This window comes from Ictalurus punctatus, chromosome 17, assembly GCF_001660625.3.
Source record: "Ictalurus punctatus breed USDA103 chromosome 17, Coco_2.0, whole genome shotgun sequence".
NCBI lineage: Eukaryota > Metazoa > Chordata > Actinopteri > Siluriformes > Ictaluridae > Ictalurus > Ictalurus punctatus.
This window is the reverse complement of record NC_030432.2, coordinates 13,463,697-13,482,361: the sequence shown is the minus strand read 5'-3', so window position 1 is coordinate 13,482,361 and position 18,665 is coordinate 13,463,697. Positions and strand designations below refer to the sequence as shown.

The following is an 18,665-nucleotide window of genomic DNA, read 5'->3' as shown; positions in this document are numbered from 1 at the left end:
TTTGATAAATGGCAGGTGGTCAGACAAAGCTGGATTTTTCATAAGCTTCACAGCGTATGGAATTTTTTAGATGAGGTTTTAATTTTCTTTTTGTCTGGTTTCAATTTGCTTTTGTTAAGCAGACCTGGCAACCCTTATAGATATGCCCTTATGTCTTTAAATATATATATATATATATATATATCTTGGGTATGGAAACATTAAAGAATACACTGCTCAAATTATATTCGTTAAAAACAACACCTTCAATTCAACCTTAAATATCGTCCAGACATTCCTAATGCTTAAGACATAAAGAACGGGGTTTGTATCCTGACATCTTTAGATGCGCACCGTGCCGTTAAATGCGCAGTGAACAGCATCACCGTGTAGCGCGTGATCACCGAAAGGGGAGCAGCTGAGAGCTCTCGCTCATAGGCGTTGATTTTTTAGAGCAAAGTAACAGACTGGAAGCGAGAACACCAGAGTGAGAGACGAGGGAGGCAGCAGATCATACTTATCTCTAGAAAGCCTAAACCGTCTTAGCTCTCGGACTTTTACTATGAGGAAGGGATGCTGGATATGCCAGAGGAGAGAAATTCCCTCATCCGGCGTCGTAGCGATAAATCAGCACGCGCCCCTTTTAATATTGACTAAATAGGCTCACGGTAATAAATAAATAAATAAATAAATAAAAATAAAAAAAAGAAGAAGAAGAAATAAATAAATCAATACAAATAAAAAAAGGGAAGAGAGCGGTAAGGAAGTATGTTCCAAGGATGATTTCAGCCAAGAAAACTCCGGAGAAGAGCCGATACCGCCTCCATTATCTCGTTTGGCACAACAAACACCGGCAGTTGGAGAAAGAGCTCTCAGGGAGCGATCAGGTGAGAGGGTTCCGGTCTCTGTGGCTGTGTCCAAAACCGCATCCTACTAAAGCCTACTAAATAGTAGGCGAAATGTCACCATGGCCTTGTTATTATTGTGACATACTATTGAGTGTACTGTTTTAGTACGGTAGCATTGTGTGTGTGTGTGTGTGTGTGTGTGTGTGTGTGTGTGTTTGAGTGGGCCATGTCTGATAGCAGAAAGGTGTGCCACAGTAATTAACACACCTCCTTATGATATATATTATTTTTTGTCAAAAAGTCACTCGTATTATATAACGAATGCTAGCATGGAATCTTATGTGTGTTTAGAGGCTAAACCCCCGCGCGCGACTCTACACTGTTACACCTGGTTCAGCCTTGAAGCGTTAACTTGCTAATTATCAGCTGTTTCACGCCTAAAACATGGATTAAAGTCCACGGAGAGCTGCTCCTCCCTGTTTTCACTTACTATCGCGAAAGGTATAGCTACTGCGGGTTTTTTTTAGTTATTATTTATTTATTTAAATCCCCCCAGTAAGTGTGTCCCTTTACAGCGCACTGGTAAAATGGTGTAAATGAGAGAGGGTGTGTTTAACACTAGCGGAGGCACAATGGCTTCTTGATTGATACTTCTCCATTTTCCAGTCAGTCTTCAAAAGATTTCATTAGAGAGTGTTTGTCAGGAGCACATCAGATAGCTACAACATGTTAATACAATTAAATCCAACCATTAATGTGCCATTAGCATGGAATTGCCACTTTAATTAGATATAAATGCAGCAATAGAGATCACAATAGTATGATAATGTATAAAAGCAGGTTATAGCATAGAAATGTTTTCTGTTTAGTTTGTGTTTTTTTCCCCCAGCTGTATCATATGGCCAGATATATAGCTATACCCCCTGAAAGAGAATAGTAGATATTTATAAATGATCTGATTAAATGTTGGACAATATTTGCTATATAATAAAACATAGGTTATATATTTTGTTTTGTTTTACAAATTCTAATGTGCTGTAATGTGGCCTGTTGGTGCACACTGAGGTGCACAATAGGCATTAATGAGCACCACCTGTAAAACAGCATTCTAGATTACTGAGCTAAGTTTCTTGGTACACTGCATACATACATACATACAAGCTTAAATTCAGAGCTCCAGCATGTGTCACTGAACATATGCAGCTTTATATCCCTGGCCCTCAGTGATAAATCCAAAACTAACCATACAGATTAATGCCCTCATATGAAGCACCCCTACTTTATCTGATTTACTGGTGACAGCATAATCTGGTCATGGTTTGCACAGAGTGCAGGTTCATTGTTCAGAGTGACAGTGAGCTAAGATCAGGCATGTGTGTATGTAAATGTTGAGAAGGGTACTACAATGCTCAAGTTTGGAAAGACAGGGAACATTTCAATGACAAAGGTAAAAATGCTGCACCAGCATGTGATCGGTGTTGGGTGTTGGAACAGACAGAACAGAAAAATTCGAGCTACCATGAAGGAGGAGCGAGGTCATCAATAGCAAAGAGCTTGAATTGGAGACTGGGGAAAGAAAGTCAGTGAGATAGCCAAATTGAGGAGCTTAATTTGCAGTTTGCTTTGAACATGCATAAAAAGGAGCACAGACTCATAGTAGATAGTTGCCGGTTTGGAGGAGATTAAGGAAATTGAGAATGGATTTTTAAAAAAGTACAGACTTTAAAAATAACAACAACAACAGTTGATAGGAGTGGCACAACAGAGAGATAAATATGTCTTAAATATATTGCCTACAACATAGCTACAATAATAATAATAATAATAGTAATAATAATAATAATAATAATAATAATAATAATAAAGCTTTTTATGCAGAAGTGAATGAGAGAAATGGCTATATCACGTATAGGATCCCGTTTAGCTGGAAACAGCCGTTGCTTAAATACAGTGCCCTCCACTAATACTGGCACCTTGGTAAATATGAGCAAAGAAGACTGTGAAAAATTGACTTTATTGTTTAACCTTTTGATCTTTTGTTTAAAAAAATTCACAAAAATACTCTGCTCTCATGGATATCAAACAACTGCAAACACAACACAGGTTTATTTAAAAAAAAAAAAAAATCTTAAATATAGGTATGCAACAATTAGTGGCACCTTTTTGTGCTACCTCCCTTTGCCAAAATCTGAGTCTTCTCCTATAATGCCTGATGAGGTTGGAGAATACATGGCAAGGCATATGAGACCATTCCTCCATACAGAATCTCTCCAGAGACTTCAAATTTCGAGGTCCACGCTGGTGGATTCTCCTCTTCAGTTCACCCCACAGGTTTCCTATGGGTTTCAAGTCAGGGGACTGGGATGGCCATAGCAGGACCTTGATTTTGTGGTCAGTAAACCATTGTGTTGATTTTGATGTATGTTTTGGATCATTGTCCTGCTGGAAGATCCAACCACGGCCCATTTTAAGCTTTCTGGCAGTGGAAGTCAGGTTTTCATTTAATATCTGTTGATATTTGACAGAGTCCATGATGCCATGTATCCTAGCAAAATGTCCAGGTCCTCTGGCAGAAAACAGCCCAAAAACATTAAAGAGCCACCACCATATTTAATCGTGGGCATGAGGAACTTTTCCATATGGCTACCTCTCTGTGTGCACCAAAACCACCTCTGGTGTTTATTGACAAAAAGCTCTATTTTGGTTTCATCTGACCATAGAACCCGATCCCATTTGAATTTACAGTAGTGTCTGGCAAACTGAAGATGCTTGAGTTTGTTTTTGGATGAGAGTAGAGTCTTTCTTCTTGAAACCCTTCCAAACAACTTGTGGTGATGTAGGTGGCTTCAGATTGTAGTTTTGGAGACTTTCTGACCCCAAGACGCAACTAACTTCTGCAATTCTCCAGCTGTGATCCTTCGCGATTTTTGGGCCACTCGAACCATCCTCTTCACAGTGACAATATTGACAATATAGACACACTCTTCCAGATTGATTCATAACATTTCTAGTTGTCTAGAACTTCTTAATTATTAACCTTGATGGTGAAATGGGGATTTTCAGTGCTTGTGCTATTTTCTTATAGCCACTTCCCATTTTGTGAAGCTCAACAACCATTTGCTGCACATCACAGCTAAATTATTTGGTCTTACCAATTGTTATGAATGACTATGGAAATTTGGCCTATGTGTTACCTCATATTTATACGCCTGTGAAACAGGAAGTCATGGTTGAACAATTTCCTGTTCCTAGTCACCCAGGTGCACTAAAAAATTATCCATGGGAATATACATCAAATATAGTTTTCCCATATGAATACATAGGGGTGCCAATAATTGTTGCACATCTATATTTAACAAAGATATTATTTTTTGATAAACCTGTGTTGTGTTTGCAATTGTTTGATATCCATGAGATCAGAGTATTTTTGTGAATTCTTTGAACAAAAGATCAAAAGTTGAAACAATAGAGTATTTTTCACATCCTTCTTTGCTCATGTTTATTTAAGGGTGCCAATATTAATGGGGGGTACTGTATTTGCATTGGCAACAAATATCCTTGCTCACATGTAGTTCTAACAGCATGGATGACTTATATTTCTATCCATTTTTAGTTTATTCTGTTGGCAACTCTTTCTCTCAGGCCTCAGTCTCTCCAGCCCGTCTCCTACACCATGAAACCCAACACTAATTGCAGAATGCTGTCACGAGGGACATGGATGATGCTTGGGTGGGAGAAGCTTGAGATGTAGTTAACTTATTTGAAGGCTTTTAACAGACGGGGCAGCATGAGATGGGACAGCAACTGACATGGCTAAAAGATTGAACAGATGTCTGCACAGACGAGACCACAGTATGTTATGATTGTGTGGGATGCTGAACTGGAAATGAGGAAATGGAAGATACTTTGAGGATCATGTCTGATTTCGTTACGGGTTCTGTTCAGGACAGGATTTACCCATGGTATAACAGTGGCAGGCTTTGGAAAAGCACCTAGAAGTCTGTCAGGAATCTACATGACGCATGCCATTTACTTATGGGTAATTCATCATGTTACTAATAAACAAGTTCCACTATTGTCATTTGAATATGCAAAACAACAGCTAGCTTGTGCTGATGCTCCTCTACATTCTCCTGGAACGTGTGGAGGCTTTTTTTTCTCATGAAGGGTGTAGATTTCAAACTGGCCTTAATGAGTGTGTAGTCAGACAAAGATTGGCCTCAGCGATTCCTTTTAATTGTGAAATTTGTAAACCTTAAGAACCCTCCTCTAATAAAGTATTGTTCTCAGAATATTGAACCGTGAAGGGATTAGACTGTAGGTAGGTTTAAATAACCCTCGGTCGTCCAAATACCCGTTACCACTGCAAGTTTTCATTCCAATGTTTGCACTTACCATGACCACAACGACCATGACATGGGGGAAAAGGTCTCTTCAAGGAATCTTTAAATGGTTACGAGTCCTAAAAGGCTTCTATAGTATTCATGTAGCCCTTTCTGAAAGGAAAAGCCTTTGTTATAGGGTTCTGTGTAGAAGTAAGGGAGCTAAAGTGTAGTGATGAAAAATAAAGCTGACAAAGTTTAGGTGTGATATGAGGTTGGTATTGCTCATATTTAAGACCATGTTAAAGTATGCAGTTGCTGACTAAGCATCCATTCTGTCTACCTCAGAGCAAGTATGACTACATTTTCCACAAATAAATCAAAGCTCACGAAGCCCCCACCAAAAAGAGGGAGATTCTGTGTTATTAATTCTGTGTCTGTACTACTGGAGCAAATATTCATTAATATCAGAGATTCTGTGTTAGAGGTTCTGTGTCAGAGATTCTGTGTTATTAATGAATATTTGCTCCAGTAGTACAGACAGAGTATGTGGGCTGAGAATCTAATGTGTGTGACATTTTATAAGGAAGTTATTAGCTTCTGCACACACAGTTTCTCTCTCGTTTGCCGTCTACACTGAAAATGTGTTTCCTCAGCCAGGCTCATCAGTAATGGCTCCGTCAGAACAAGTGATGTGTGTCAGCATGCTGTGCATCACCCCAGCCACACAGCTAGCACTCAGGAAAAAGGATACCCCAGTCCCTCTCTCTCTCACTCTCTCTCTTTATCTCTTCTCTCTCTCTCTCTCTCTCTCTCTCTCTCTCTCTCTCTCTCTCTCTCTCTCTTTCCTGTCTCTTTTCTCTCTCCCATCCACAGTGTCTGAGTCACTGACACTAGGTTGGTTGAAATTTGAAGTAATCAGGAGCACTTTTCCTCAAAAGCTCCACATTCTCTATTCTGCTTGTCTGATTTCTCTCACTTATGACTGGTGTTAGATGAGAGTATACTTGCTAAAAGGACCATCAGACAGCATTGTTTGTGTTCATTTGTGCTCGGTTTTTACTGATTGGTGGCATTTGTGCACACCTTCATATGTTTTGCCCACACAGAGGATGTTTCATAACTAGGTTATTTCACCACGCACTGCATTTTGCATCTTGTCCCCCCACGGACACACAACTGCAGACGTCTGTACACACACACACACACAGTGTACCTTTGCCTACGTTCCACATACACAATTTGGGCTCCCAATAAAAGATTGATGCAGGTTTAAGTAGCTGCCAGAAAACATTAGCAAAGGCACAGAGAACGCAGGAGCAGATGCTCCGCCAGAGATGACTATCAATAATGCAGCTCCACCCGAGAGAGAAGAAGGAAGAAAAAATTTGGGACAGGGGAGCGCAGGCACTAAAATGTGAGGGAAGACCCTAGATGACATAATATCCTGAAACCCTAGGGACTAACTACCATTTTATATAGCTCTCCGTGTGTTCCAGGGGGGTCTGTGGCAGAACATACAATGGAAAACGTAAATGAATAAAGAAATGAACCAATAAATAAAATAGATTAGTTCTTACCTACAGCTGTAAGGTGGGTGATACAAGGCAGATATTTATTTATGTTGTTTCATGCAAGGCTTCTAAATCTAATATCCTAAAAAGTACTTTGGTTTGACCTTACGAGGGAACCCTTAAAGTGTCTCTGTAGAACACTACAGTAAAAAGTTTTCCCTTTAAGAACAGGTTCCACATTTAATCCTTTTAATAAAGCTAATATTTTTAAAGAGTGTATGTTTAAATAAATAAAATATTTGATTTCATGAATATGATCTAATAATTTCTGAATTTATTTAGTTTGTCTGTTGTAAAATTCGACCACTCTCTTACACCAGGGCCTTCCTCCTTTTCCAGGAACACTCTATTACTTATGTAACATAGGGAAATATAGGATAATTAGGGAGCGGTTATTTATTTACAACAAAAAAAAATCATAGTATAAGTTAGTGAATGGTAAATTAGCGCTGTGTAAGCATATATTTTCTATTGATAATTACATTTTTGCTACTATGAACTGGGTATAATAAAGCAATGACCGACTTTGCACACGATCTGGATCCATTTGCTTTGGTAAGAAAAGTAATATTTGTCACTGCCTACTGAGTCACAAGAAAGGCCTTTTTTTGCGCACGATCCAACAGTAGTTCAGTTTGTGTGGAGGAAGTGGGCGAGCAGAAATGTGCATATGCACTAGACTGGGTGGAGAAATGGCAAAGAGCAGGTCAATGAGAGGCCAGTGACAACTAATTATGCTTGTTCTGTCTTCTTGTTAAATATCACTCTGTACCCCTTCATAAGAAGGAATTTCATACATATCTCCCCCTCACTCTTTATTTCTCACTCTCCCTTGAGTGTTCAGCTGTTGTCTTCTCTCTTGTATTAGCCCCAGGGCTATCTGAGCTGAGCTGCGCTGGGCTTCCCATCGGACTGACGGAAAAGCCATCATTTACTTTAAAATCCCAATTGTGCTCCCATCATTCTCTCTCTGTCTCTCTCTCTTTCTCTATCCCTCTATCCCTGGGTCTCACTCTGCTTCCTTCCATCACACCATCCCGCCGTGTCACACTCCTTCGTCTGTTACCATAGCAATGCCCCTCCACTCCCTCTGTGTCCCCACCTTTCCTGTCCTCCCTTTTCCATTGTGAAGGAGATGATGTTTTTTCGGCTCCTTGGGGAGCCACTCATGCCCCAGTTGTTGCTCATGAACACGCTGCTGGTGTTAACGAGGGAGCTGGCTAATTGCAGTGCAGGGAACGGGGCTTAGGGAGCTTGCATGCACACATGGGAGTAGGTTTCCTATGCAGAACAACATTACAGATGGGTGGAACGTATCTACAGCACACACGTACACACACATAAACATGGTGAATCTGTTAATAAAGACAAAGATGCTACAGAGCATGAGGTAAGAGATGACAGTAATCAAGTAATCAGACTCACATTATACAGGAAAGGCGACTGGCTGTACATGCAGGCAGTCATGTAAACATTTGTAATACAGAGACAATCTAAAGAACTAAGAAACAACACACACACACACACACACACACACACACACACACACACACACACACTGTATGTGGTTGTAATAAAGCACTTAGGCTGCTGGCGCAACTGTAAGGAAACAGAACAGCTCTCCCAGCAGACAGCAAGCCCTCAGGCAGTAATATGTTTCCATTATAATGCGCCTGTCTGAGGCATGTGCATAAAACTACCATTATGTGACTCATTTACTGTAAGCTTGCTCGAAATAAACCATTCGTAAGGCACAGCTAAAATCTGCATATCCTCATTATCACGCCGGCCCAACCCTGCCTTTAGTAGCGCTTACGACCTTTCTTCCTGACAGTAGGATTAATGTGTGTGGACAGAATCCCAGGCAGATTGCCAGCTCATCAAATGTGATCAACCAGGATATACAGCATGCATAAATAACAGCATTTTCACTGATAAGCTCTGAGATATATTCTCCTTATAAAGCATAACGTCAGCTCTTTCCTAGCCCCAGTGGCAGTCAAGGGCCAGAAAGGTACAGGTTTGCTTTTGAATTGTTGTAGCATTTATTATGAATCTTCTGATTTTTCTTATGATTTCAGCTTCAAGTGCAATGGTTTAATTATCGCTTGTCACTTCTCTCGCCATCGCATTGTTTCACCTCAACCGTCTCTTTCCATTTCCCAGCTGTGCACGTGCCTAAGAAGGAAGTGAGGCACCGTTTTGCTTTCTTTCTCTCACCTTCTGGTTTTCTCAGGTGGACTTGGAGGTGCTAGACCCACGGGGTCGCACTCCTCTGCATCTGGCTGTGACCCTCACCCACCTGGAGTGCGCTCGAGTGCTACTGCACTATGGTGCTGACGTCAGCAAAGAGAACGGCAACGGCTGGACAGGTAGCACAGCAACATTGCAAACTCAGAGTGTGCTTATAAGTACTAATAATACAATTTCAGCAGTTCAGTAGTGGCCGTGTAAATCGCATACTATGATATCTGATACTGAATTATATTCCAAACCTTTTTTTCTAAAGCAAACTCTCTGGTGGATTTATTGTCAATGTGTAACGTGACTGCATACATTCACATTATTACATCACTTAAGAACATGTAAAGACATCTGGTATGGTGTGTAAATCTAATGTTTCCCCCGATTATCACATTATTGATGATTGAGATTAGACCATTAATGTTAATATTGTGAGTATGAACACAAAGATTCTTTCAGAAACAAAAAAGCATGAAGGGTGGTACACAGTGAGAATGCAAGCAAGATAGCTGGGAAGAGAGACCATAAAAGGACGTTCGGCTTTATACGAGATGTTATTTCTTGTTATTTCCCTTTCTGACTGCAGTAAATAAATAAAAAATCCTCATACATTGCTCTCTCTCTCTCTCTCTCTCTCTCTCTTTGCATATTCTATATTATAAATCAAACGTGATAATCAATTAATATGGTATCTCACCTGTATTTAAATACTGAATATGTTTGCATAGTTGTATATATCTCTCTCTTCTTCTCTTTCTGTCCAACACAGTTTTGCAGGAAGCCATCAGCTTGCGTGATGCTGAGTTGGTGCGGCTGGTCTTGTGTCACAGAGACTACCAGCGCACCGTTAAGAGACTGGCAGGGATCCCCAGACTACTAGAAAGACTGCAGCAGGTCAGCTTTTAATGGCAGAAAAAAACAGCACATCTAAAGCCAGAACACAGCCCAAGAGAGAACCATCAAAATGTATACGACTTCTTAATGCTTATGAAATGCAGGTGTATTTGCAAATATTTTGCAAATATTTGCAAATATTGCAAATATAAAATTTGTATCCAAGTGTGTTTAGAAAAGAATAATCTTAAAGGTTTAACTTTAGCGCTTGTATGTGTAGAGCAGAGACTCTGTGAACGTGACTGGCTGAGTGACAAAAGAACGCAAAAAAGGACTGTCAGTTTAAAATCAACCTAAAATCAGTCCCCCATATTTTAACTGAATATCGATCCACTGCATCTGTAGTTTATGTGTGAATGAGGGGTTAATACTGAAATGGCACATAACACTATTCAGACCTGCAGAGACATCTCTGTTACATGCGATTCTGACCTCGAAATCAGCTCAAGCAAAAAGCAGCAACACTGTCTGACAGTTTTATTCGTAATCACAATACATCATCCTGAAATTCATATGAGACAGCATAATAAACTGAGACATTGTTTGTCTTAAGGACAGAATTTTATATTGATAAAATTGTGAACTGAATGAACTGTTAGCAAAGCAGATGAATGCTTGGTCAGCTTGTCCTTGAACGCATCGGCACATTTTCTTTACAGGAGACAACACCGAATTAACAAAAACATTGGCATTGTTTTACTCATTTGACAATTCAAAACAGTACGGAAGCCCTAAGAGGCCATGTATTATTATTTCTTTCTTTCTTGTTTTCTCATGATCACAAAGTAATTGTCTCGTGATCTCCACATAACAAAAAGTCGCTTTCTTGTGCCTTTATCAAGAGAAAACAGGGAATTAAAAGCATGATGAAATAGCCTACATCATGAACACATATTAGAATTCCATGACCTCAGTTTAGCGTCTCCTGGCCACATTAACACATTAACACACAATTAACTGCCAGCGCAGGTAAGATAGCTAAGATAGCCTAAGCTATCTGAGCGTTGACGCTTTCTGTTGCTGACCGCTGTATATTTCTATCTCATTATGCAAAAAAAGGGATGTGCTGGATCAAGTGCTATTTTCTAAGATGCAAATCATTTATATATCATCATATCATATCATCATTCTAAATTGTCTCTAGCTTTTATGTTATATCGTATTGCAGTCGACAACAAAGAAAAGAAAATGTGGTCTGCTTTTTCAGTCCTCATTTTCTAATGACTGAGTTTTTGGGACTTAAAGACAGGTGTTTGTCCTTCAAGATGGAAATCTAGTTGTTACTGAAAAAGAAAACATCTTGGACACTTCTACTCAGCTATGTAAGCCAACAATAAATAACAAGAAATTAAGTCTTTATTCTGACAAGAATGCAACATTACAACCATTGCACTGAACTGTAAAATTGTGAAAAAGTCTTGCCAAAATTGTTCTTATGTTTCATCACACTTTCAAACACTGGAGTAATACAATAAGAAGCAAGCTGTTTATACTTTTCACAAGGTTTTCTGTGCAGTCAGGAATCTGAAACACTTCTGTGTTTGTGTTTGTGAGGATTATTGTAACTTCTCTTTCTGTATAAGCACTTCCATGCCTGAAAGGATGAACTATACAGGTTTAAAGCATAAGTTACAAATACCATTGAATTGATGAAAGCATTCTACAAAAAAGCTCTGTTTTGCATTATAACTTCCCAGAATGCTAATTTTCACACACAAACACATTCATGAAGAATTGATACAGGCAGAGAAATGAACACTTACAGAGACAAATACATCATCACATATTGCAGATGTAAGTACACAGTATATATCCACACAGGCACTGGCTTGGTTTCTGGCCCACAAACTAATCTCTGTTAACACTTGATAACTGGGTTAAATATTCTGCCTTCCTCTTTCTGTCCCTGGGTACTACCTGAAATTCACTTAATTTTGGGATTCACCAAATGTTTGGCAACCGAAATTATTCTGCCAAAAATAAGAAAGAAAGCACTTTCGGTGTTCAGCCGAATAAGTGAAAAGGCAGAATAAATTTGACCGAACAATGACGTGTTTGATGACGTGCCAAATAGCCTAGCAACCAGAGTGAGGTGTGCGAATTTCACGACGACCACTTCCTGCAGCGCGCTCGGAGCAATGAGGGGGCGCGCCATGCACGGGCTACGTGCACGAGTGCATGCTCTTCAGATGTTGACAACCGTGACATTGTTTACTGTGGACACGTGCGTTTGTTTTGTTTCTGTTCCGGAGTATTCTGTCACGTTGCGAGACGTAAGGGAATAGAGTACGAAAGCAGGTAAAGACGTATTTATTTAAGGGAACATAACATTAACAACGTATCTAACTATACTATATCTGCTATAATACTCCGCGAGGTGTACAGGGACGCGAGCGGTATATATCCCCAGTATAATCAGCCATATAGAACCGAATAGAACCATTTTATGCACTCTTGTCAATGCACTTTTTAATGCATGTTTTTGTTGTAGGCTACAGAGTGTTACATTCTTTCAGCAGTCAATTATTGGCCTAACAGGCTATTCAAGGGGGGCTCAAAGATGACCACAAAAATATATTTTTTTATTTTACTAATTTATTTATTTAAAGTTATATTGTGCCTTGTTGGTAGCCTATGCCTGCTGGAATGAAAAAAAATGTTCAGTGTTAAATAAATATTTTGAAATTGTAGTTTTTGTAATTGATTTTTTCTGCGAAAAGCAAGACAAAATAGTAAAAAGCACATTTTGACTATTTAATTTATGCAATGGTGAAAAAAATGGCAAAATAAATGCAAAAAACGTGAAAAAAACGTGTTCGTTATTCAGCCTTCGGCCAAGTTTTTCATTATATTCGAATTCGAAAATTCGAAGAATTTTCATTCCGGTGCATCCCTACTTAATTTCTCACTGGAGTTCACCTGGAAGTGACCTGAGGCCAGCAGGTGGTGCTCACTCTGTGGTCTGCGTGCGGCCTAATGCCCCAATATAGTGACAGGGACACTATACTGTAAAAACAGCACCGTATTTCAGATGAGATGTTAAACCGAGGTCCTGACTCTCTGTGGTCATTAAAAATCCCAGGACATTTATCGTAAAAGAGTAGGGGTATAACCACGGTGTCCTGGCGAAGTTCCCCCATTGGCCCTTCTCTGTTTTGGCCCCCTAATAATCCCCATCTCTGAATTGGCTACATCACTCTCTTCTCCACTAATAGCTGGTGTGTGGTGGGCATTTTGGTGCACTATGGCTGCCGTCGCATCATCCAGGTGGATGCCACACACTGGTGGTGGTTGAGGAGACCCCCCCCCCACATACTATGTAAAGCCCTTTGAGTGTCTAGAAAAGGAATTATTATTATTATTATTATTATTATTATTATTATTATTAGAAATTTGTTTCTGATGAATGAACTAACACAAGAAATGCATTGATGTCCCCCTTTTCTGCTGTATGCTCTGCTCTTTCTTACACGGCCACTCTGTCACACATAGAGACTACATTTACATGTGAGTTAATCAGAGTGACTTACAGAAGTAAGTCTTTTGTAAGTCACTTTGGATAAAAGCGTCTGCTAAATGAATAAATGTAAATGTAAATGTAAGTGCTTTGAAATCTCTATCAATAAATACATTCTCATACAGGTTCAGTAGGTCAGGGACTAAGCATATTATCTGTCTAAAAATCCTGTTGAGCAGGTAGACTCCTGACCCCAGACTGACCTTCTGTCTTTTCTCCACTCATCTTTTTCTCCTCCTCATCTCTCTCTCAGGCGCAAGACTTTTACGTGGAGATGAAATGGGAGTTTACAAGCTGGGGTATGTAAAGCAGTTTCAACACAACATTAATTACACCCACTTGGTTATTAACGCTTAAGAGGTTTCCTATAATGACATCATATAACTACAAAGATATTTCAATTGATTCTAAAATAAAAATAGTTGAATCAGTAATAACTCTCTCAGCTAACCGAATTCCATTGTTATTATGCAGACACAACATATCCTGATGACCAAAGTTTCGTTATAGTATCCTGACCAATTACATAGAGAGAACCGGAAAATGGAAAGTCCTCGATACATCATGGCAATGTAGCTTTGCAGCATTATGACTCACGTACTACTCGTGTTCCGGCACACACTTTACATAGTTGTCTTCTGGTAATCAGTAGTTAATCTCATATATATGGGTGGATTTGCAGGAGCCTGTATATGCTGTAGCCCTCATTTTCCAAAAACTGTTTGCTTTATAGACCAGCAGTTGCTAATACCAATATTTTCCCACATGAAAGACAGTAATAACTGAAGTTAGCTAGCTAGCAGTGTGAATTTATTATATGTAATTTACTTAAGCTCAAAAAATATAACAGAGTAGTGTACAGTCAAAACAAAGAAGGTTTCATGTTTCATTTTAACCTCCTGAACAGATGGCAGTGGACAAAGTTTTAAAAATCATGTTGAATGCTGCAAGTGACCTTTACCTAAGATGATAAGACAGAAACTCATTTCACATAGTAAACTTATTCTTTAAAATTCGACAGTAATGTTTTTCTTTTAGGTTATAAATGTACAGGTAGAAATCTTCAAATGTGATTTTCTCCCTTTAAACCTTTGGGGTATTCAGACTTTAAATATGCTATACCTTTATATGTGATTGAGATGCATGTAAAAGGGAAACATATTTCATTTCAGGACAAGCTGTATTTTCCAGAACTATAAATAGCAGTTTGGTCATGCAAATGTTTTTCCCAGACTGTCACGCAGAGAACACTATCTAATGAACAATGGCCATTTGACATAAAGAGCAGTTGCAGCTTGGAGTTGTTATCAGAACACTGTCAGACAACATAACATCGGTAGTAATTTAGAAATGAGAGCAATGGTAATCAAATGACCAGAATTTAACAGTCACCATGTTGCAAGTAATGGCCCTACAGTACCAATAGGAGATGACATTGATGCTAAATAGTGTGTTAGCTGGGACGATCTAGGATCATTGTGAAGGATGTTACAGTTAGATTGATTCTCTTTCAGAAGGACATTTTGTGTCAGAGAGTGTTAGTGAAGATTCTTGTTCAAAGACTTTGAAGTGGAGACAGGGCTTTGTGCCACCTGCCTCTGTCACTTTCTGTCTCTCACTCTCACAGTCTCTATTTCTGTCTTTCTTTTTTTAAATCCAGGAATACTGAGGTAATCCATCTTTACTGACTTGCTTGACCAATATAACAATTTCATATCATTTTTCACCTTATATATACATGAGACTCATCATACTAATTAGCGATCAATAACTTTAAGCAAAACATATATACATACATATATATATATATATATATATATATATATATATATATATAAATATATACACACATATATATATATATATATATATATATATATATATATATATATATATATATATATATATATATACATACACTAATCTGTTAGCAGTTATTAACCAGCGGTTGTTTTACATCACTGATATACAAATCTGTACCTTCCTGACTGCACTGGATGGTATATTTGATGTTGCTCTGCTTGTGTTCTGGTGCTTTTTCCAATGAAATACACCAGTTTGCAGAAGATTTGCCTAATACACGCAGCTTTCTTTCCTTTGTTCTTCCTCTTTGATTATTGATCTTGAGTTCCTTCTGGACCTTCTGGGTCTTTTTACAAAAGCCCAAATTAGTTAATATGAACATTTAAGGCTTGTTGGCTGTTTGCACACTTTGTTCTTGTATTTTCAGAGCATTTTCAGCCTGGCACAGCATTCTGATCATGTTCTGAAGAAGTGCTCCAGTGTCAAATAGCAAATGCAGACTAATAATAGCTTTGATATTCATACACGTATGCATAATAAATATGACAATAATGTAAATGGAAAAGAAGGCCGAGGACCAGTCTCTGAGGAACGCCTTCTGTTACAGTGTCAAGAGATGTACAGTAAAGTAGTATAGTAGTATATATGATACAAAGCAAGCAAGAGCAGCATCAGTAATGGCAATAGTTGAGAGTTTGGAGATGAGTGTTATGGTTTATGGTGTTAAATCCAGCATTTAATTTGGTTTATTCTCAACGAGATGCCTTTTTAAAATCTGGGATACCTTTCATTTTCTATGAAGACAGGTGAAAATGTGCCAAGGATTGTGGGAGCAAGAGCGGCACAAGGCAGATGATGAGAGCAGGGGGAAATGTTGAAAATGTCTTGATTTTATACTGTTTGAGAAGCAAATCTCTCACTAGTTGGGCAGTCAGATTGTTAAATGTTTCAAGAGTCACACCCACAGACAAGACAGACAGTCAAGCCACACACTGAAATTAGTACAGTACAAGACACATCACCAAGGTAGCCACTACACTTGGAGGCCAATCCATGATTACACCGGAACAGCAGTGGGAATTTAATGTTTATTTTTAAATATCCAAAGTCTACAATATAGCTAAAGTCTATTTTAAGGTATGTTTTTTGTTCTTGAGCATGGGACTAGCCTACAACTATGCATGCACTTTATCCTGCACAGCTGAAAAGCTTGAATTGATGGTGTCACTCCCCTAAATCTATTAAAACATAATAGTCTTACATTGCTGGCCTACAGATTGTTGCCAGGGGCCTTAATAAGGGCCATAAGTAACAAACAGCTCTATGATGATATCATTGTACCTTATGAAGTCATTAGTGAAAATGGGTTGATCAGAATGGGTTACTCATCACCAGTCGATTAAACGGTTTTCATTTCGTGGTCCTAAATATTATTGATTCATCTCCTCTCTTAACTATTTCTGCAATTGTATAACATGCTTTCATTCACTGCTGCCAATTATTAGAAATTAGAAATGTTATTTTTGTGTTTTTCTGTAACAGCAGCTCTGACAATAGTGAGGGCTGTAATTAAAATCACAGTTGTATATTAGCGTGCTTTCCCATTTCTTGCTAACAAGACAATGTGGTTTTTTTTATTTATTATTAACTAAAAGACAGTAATCACCCCTAGTAAGTATTTTTATTTCTAATTTTGCTCAAATTTAAGTATAATAGAATTGTGCTTATAATAGAAAAGTGACTCTCTACAGAAATCAAATCAAATTAATGACAAATTAATGTCCTCAAAATTATTTAAAAATAAAAAAAATGTAAAACTGCTTAATTGATAACTATTCACCCCTTTTCTTTTAACAGACTAAATCAGGACTAGTATTTAATTTTTCGAGCACTCGCACTAAATATGTTAAACAAGGTACACCTGTGTTAATTTCAAATCCACCTGTGTCCAATTGTATTCTTGCACAATAAATATCACTAACTTTGTAAGGTCTCACAGCTAAAACAGCAGAGCAGATCAGTCTTGCTGTCATTAAGACCAAGGCCCTGCCTATGAAGCTTCCAGATTAAGTTATTAGGATGAAAGAAGCTGGAGAAAGTCATAAAAAGATCAACAAAGATTTCTGTGCTGTGAAATACATTATAACAAAGTTGAATAAATATGTCACAACCTAGACACTACCCAGATCAGGCTGTCTTTCCAAACTGAGTGTTCAGGCATGAAGGACAATTGTCATAGTATTGTCCAAGAGGGCAGCTATAGCACTGAATGACTCACAGAGCACACTGGCTGAAACAAGAGATTCTATTAGACATCAACAATATCATCAGCTCTTCACAGATCCGGTCTCTATAGAAGAAAGGTTAAAAGCCACTCCTTGATTTCACTAGAAGACATGTGACAAAATCTGTGCGCTTTTGGAAAAAGATTTTGAGTCATTTGGTCTAAAAAACAATGTGTTATTTTTGGCACAGACCAAACATAACACATGGTAATATGCTGCAGGGTTGCTTTTCAGCAGGAGGGCTGGAAGTCATGTTGCCATCAAGGGCATCATGAATAGAGCCAAATACAAGCAAATTCTTGAGGAGTACCTGTTCCAGTCAGCCAGAAATCTGTATCGAGGGTGAAAATTTACATCCAAAGCACACGGCCAAGTCAAAGCCCAGACTTAAATCCAATTGAAAAACTGAAGATTTCTGTCCACCTCGAGGCACTGTAGCTGCTATAACATAAGTGGTAACAGAAACGAACTTGTCTCCCAGACATTCCACAACATTAAATGTAATTTATTACTGTTATTAACAAATTGCCATGATATAAGTGTAATAAACACATCAGGGCTTGCTGTTATAGGATAATAATCAACAATGGGGTTATATGATGTAGCCCAACATAAGGCAGAGTTACCACTCTGTTACCACAAGGAAATTATATTTCTATAATAAAACAAAGTGTTTTTTATTCTTTACATAATGACTATGGTAAAACTTGACCTGTTTACCAAAATCTGTTCTTGCAAAGCATGATGCAATTTATGTCTTCATTAGTGTAGGTGTTCTTGGTGGTCCTTCTAATCGAGGTTATGTGTACATAACATGTCTGCCTTGTAAAAGAGGTTCACAAGCTCAGTCGGATTTTATATCTATAAATTTAGGTTAGTAGATTAACGATTCACCTTTTATATAATGTTTGTACACTGACTTCACATTTCTCTTTGTTTCAGTGCCACTGGTGTCTCGAATCTGTCCAAGTGACACATATCGAGTGTGGAAAAGTGGCCAGTGCCTTCGGGTGGACACAACACTTATAGGATTTGAGCAGATGACTTGGCAGCGAGGAAACCGCAGCTTCATCTTCAAAGGACAAGGTGAAAGGAAGGTTTTTTTTACATCCATATCCTCTCATTTTTTTTCTGTGTTAATACCATTTTATGTCTAGGATAGAGTCACCTACCCATATATTCAAACTGAATGGTTAGGT

The 18,665-nt window shown here is 38.5% G+C and overlaps 1 protein-coding gene across 3 annotated transcripts in view; it reads left to right on the top strand.

The window, feature by feature from the left end:
- The first annotated feature begins 395 nt into the window (after nt 1-395).
- The window catches only part of ankrd13b (ankyrin repeat domain 13B), a 29,228-nt gene continuing 10,958 nt past the window's right edge, over nt 396-18,665 (top strand). For 2 of the 3 annotated variants that reach the window (XM_017491010.3, XM_017491012.3), the window contains exons 1-5: nt 396-866; nt 8,960-9,095; nt 9,737-9,861; nt 13,632-13,677; nt 18,409-18,552. In XM_017491010.3, coding sequence (XP_017346499.1) covers nt 759-866; nt 8,960-9,095; nt 9,737-9,861; nt 13,632-13,677; nt 18,409-18,552 — 559 coding nt within the window. In that variant the 5' untranslated portion in view covers nt 396-758. The remainder of the gene's footprint in view (nt 867-8,959; nt 9,096-9,736; nt 9,862-13,631; nt 13,678-18,408; nt 18,553-18,665) is intronic. The other variant, XM_017491011.3, reaches the window with a different exon arrangement.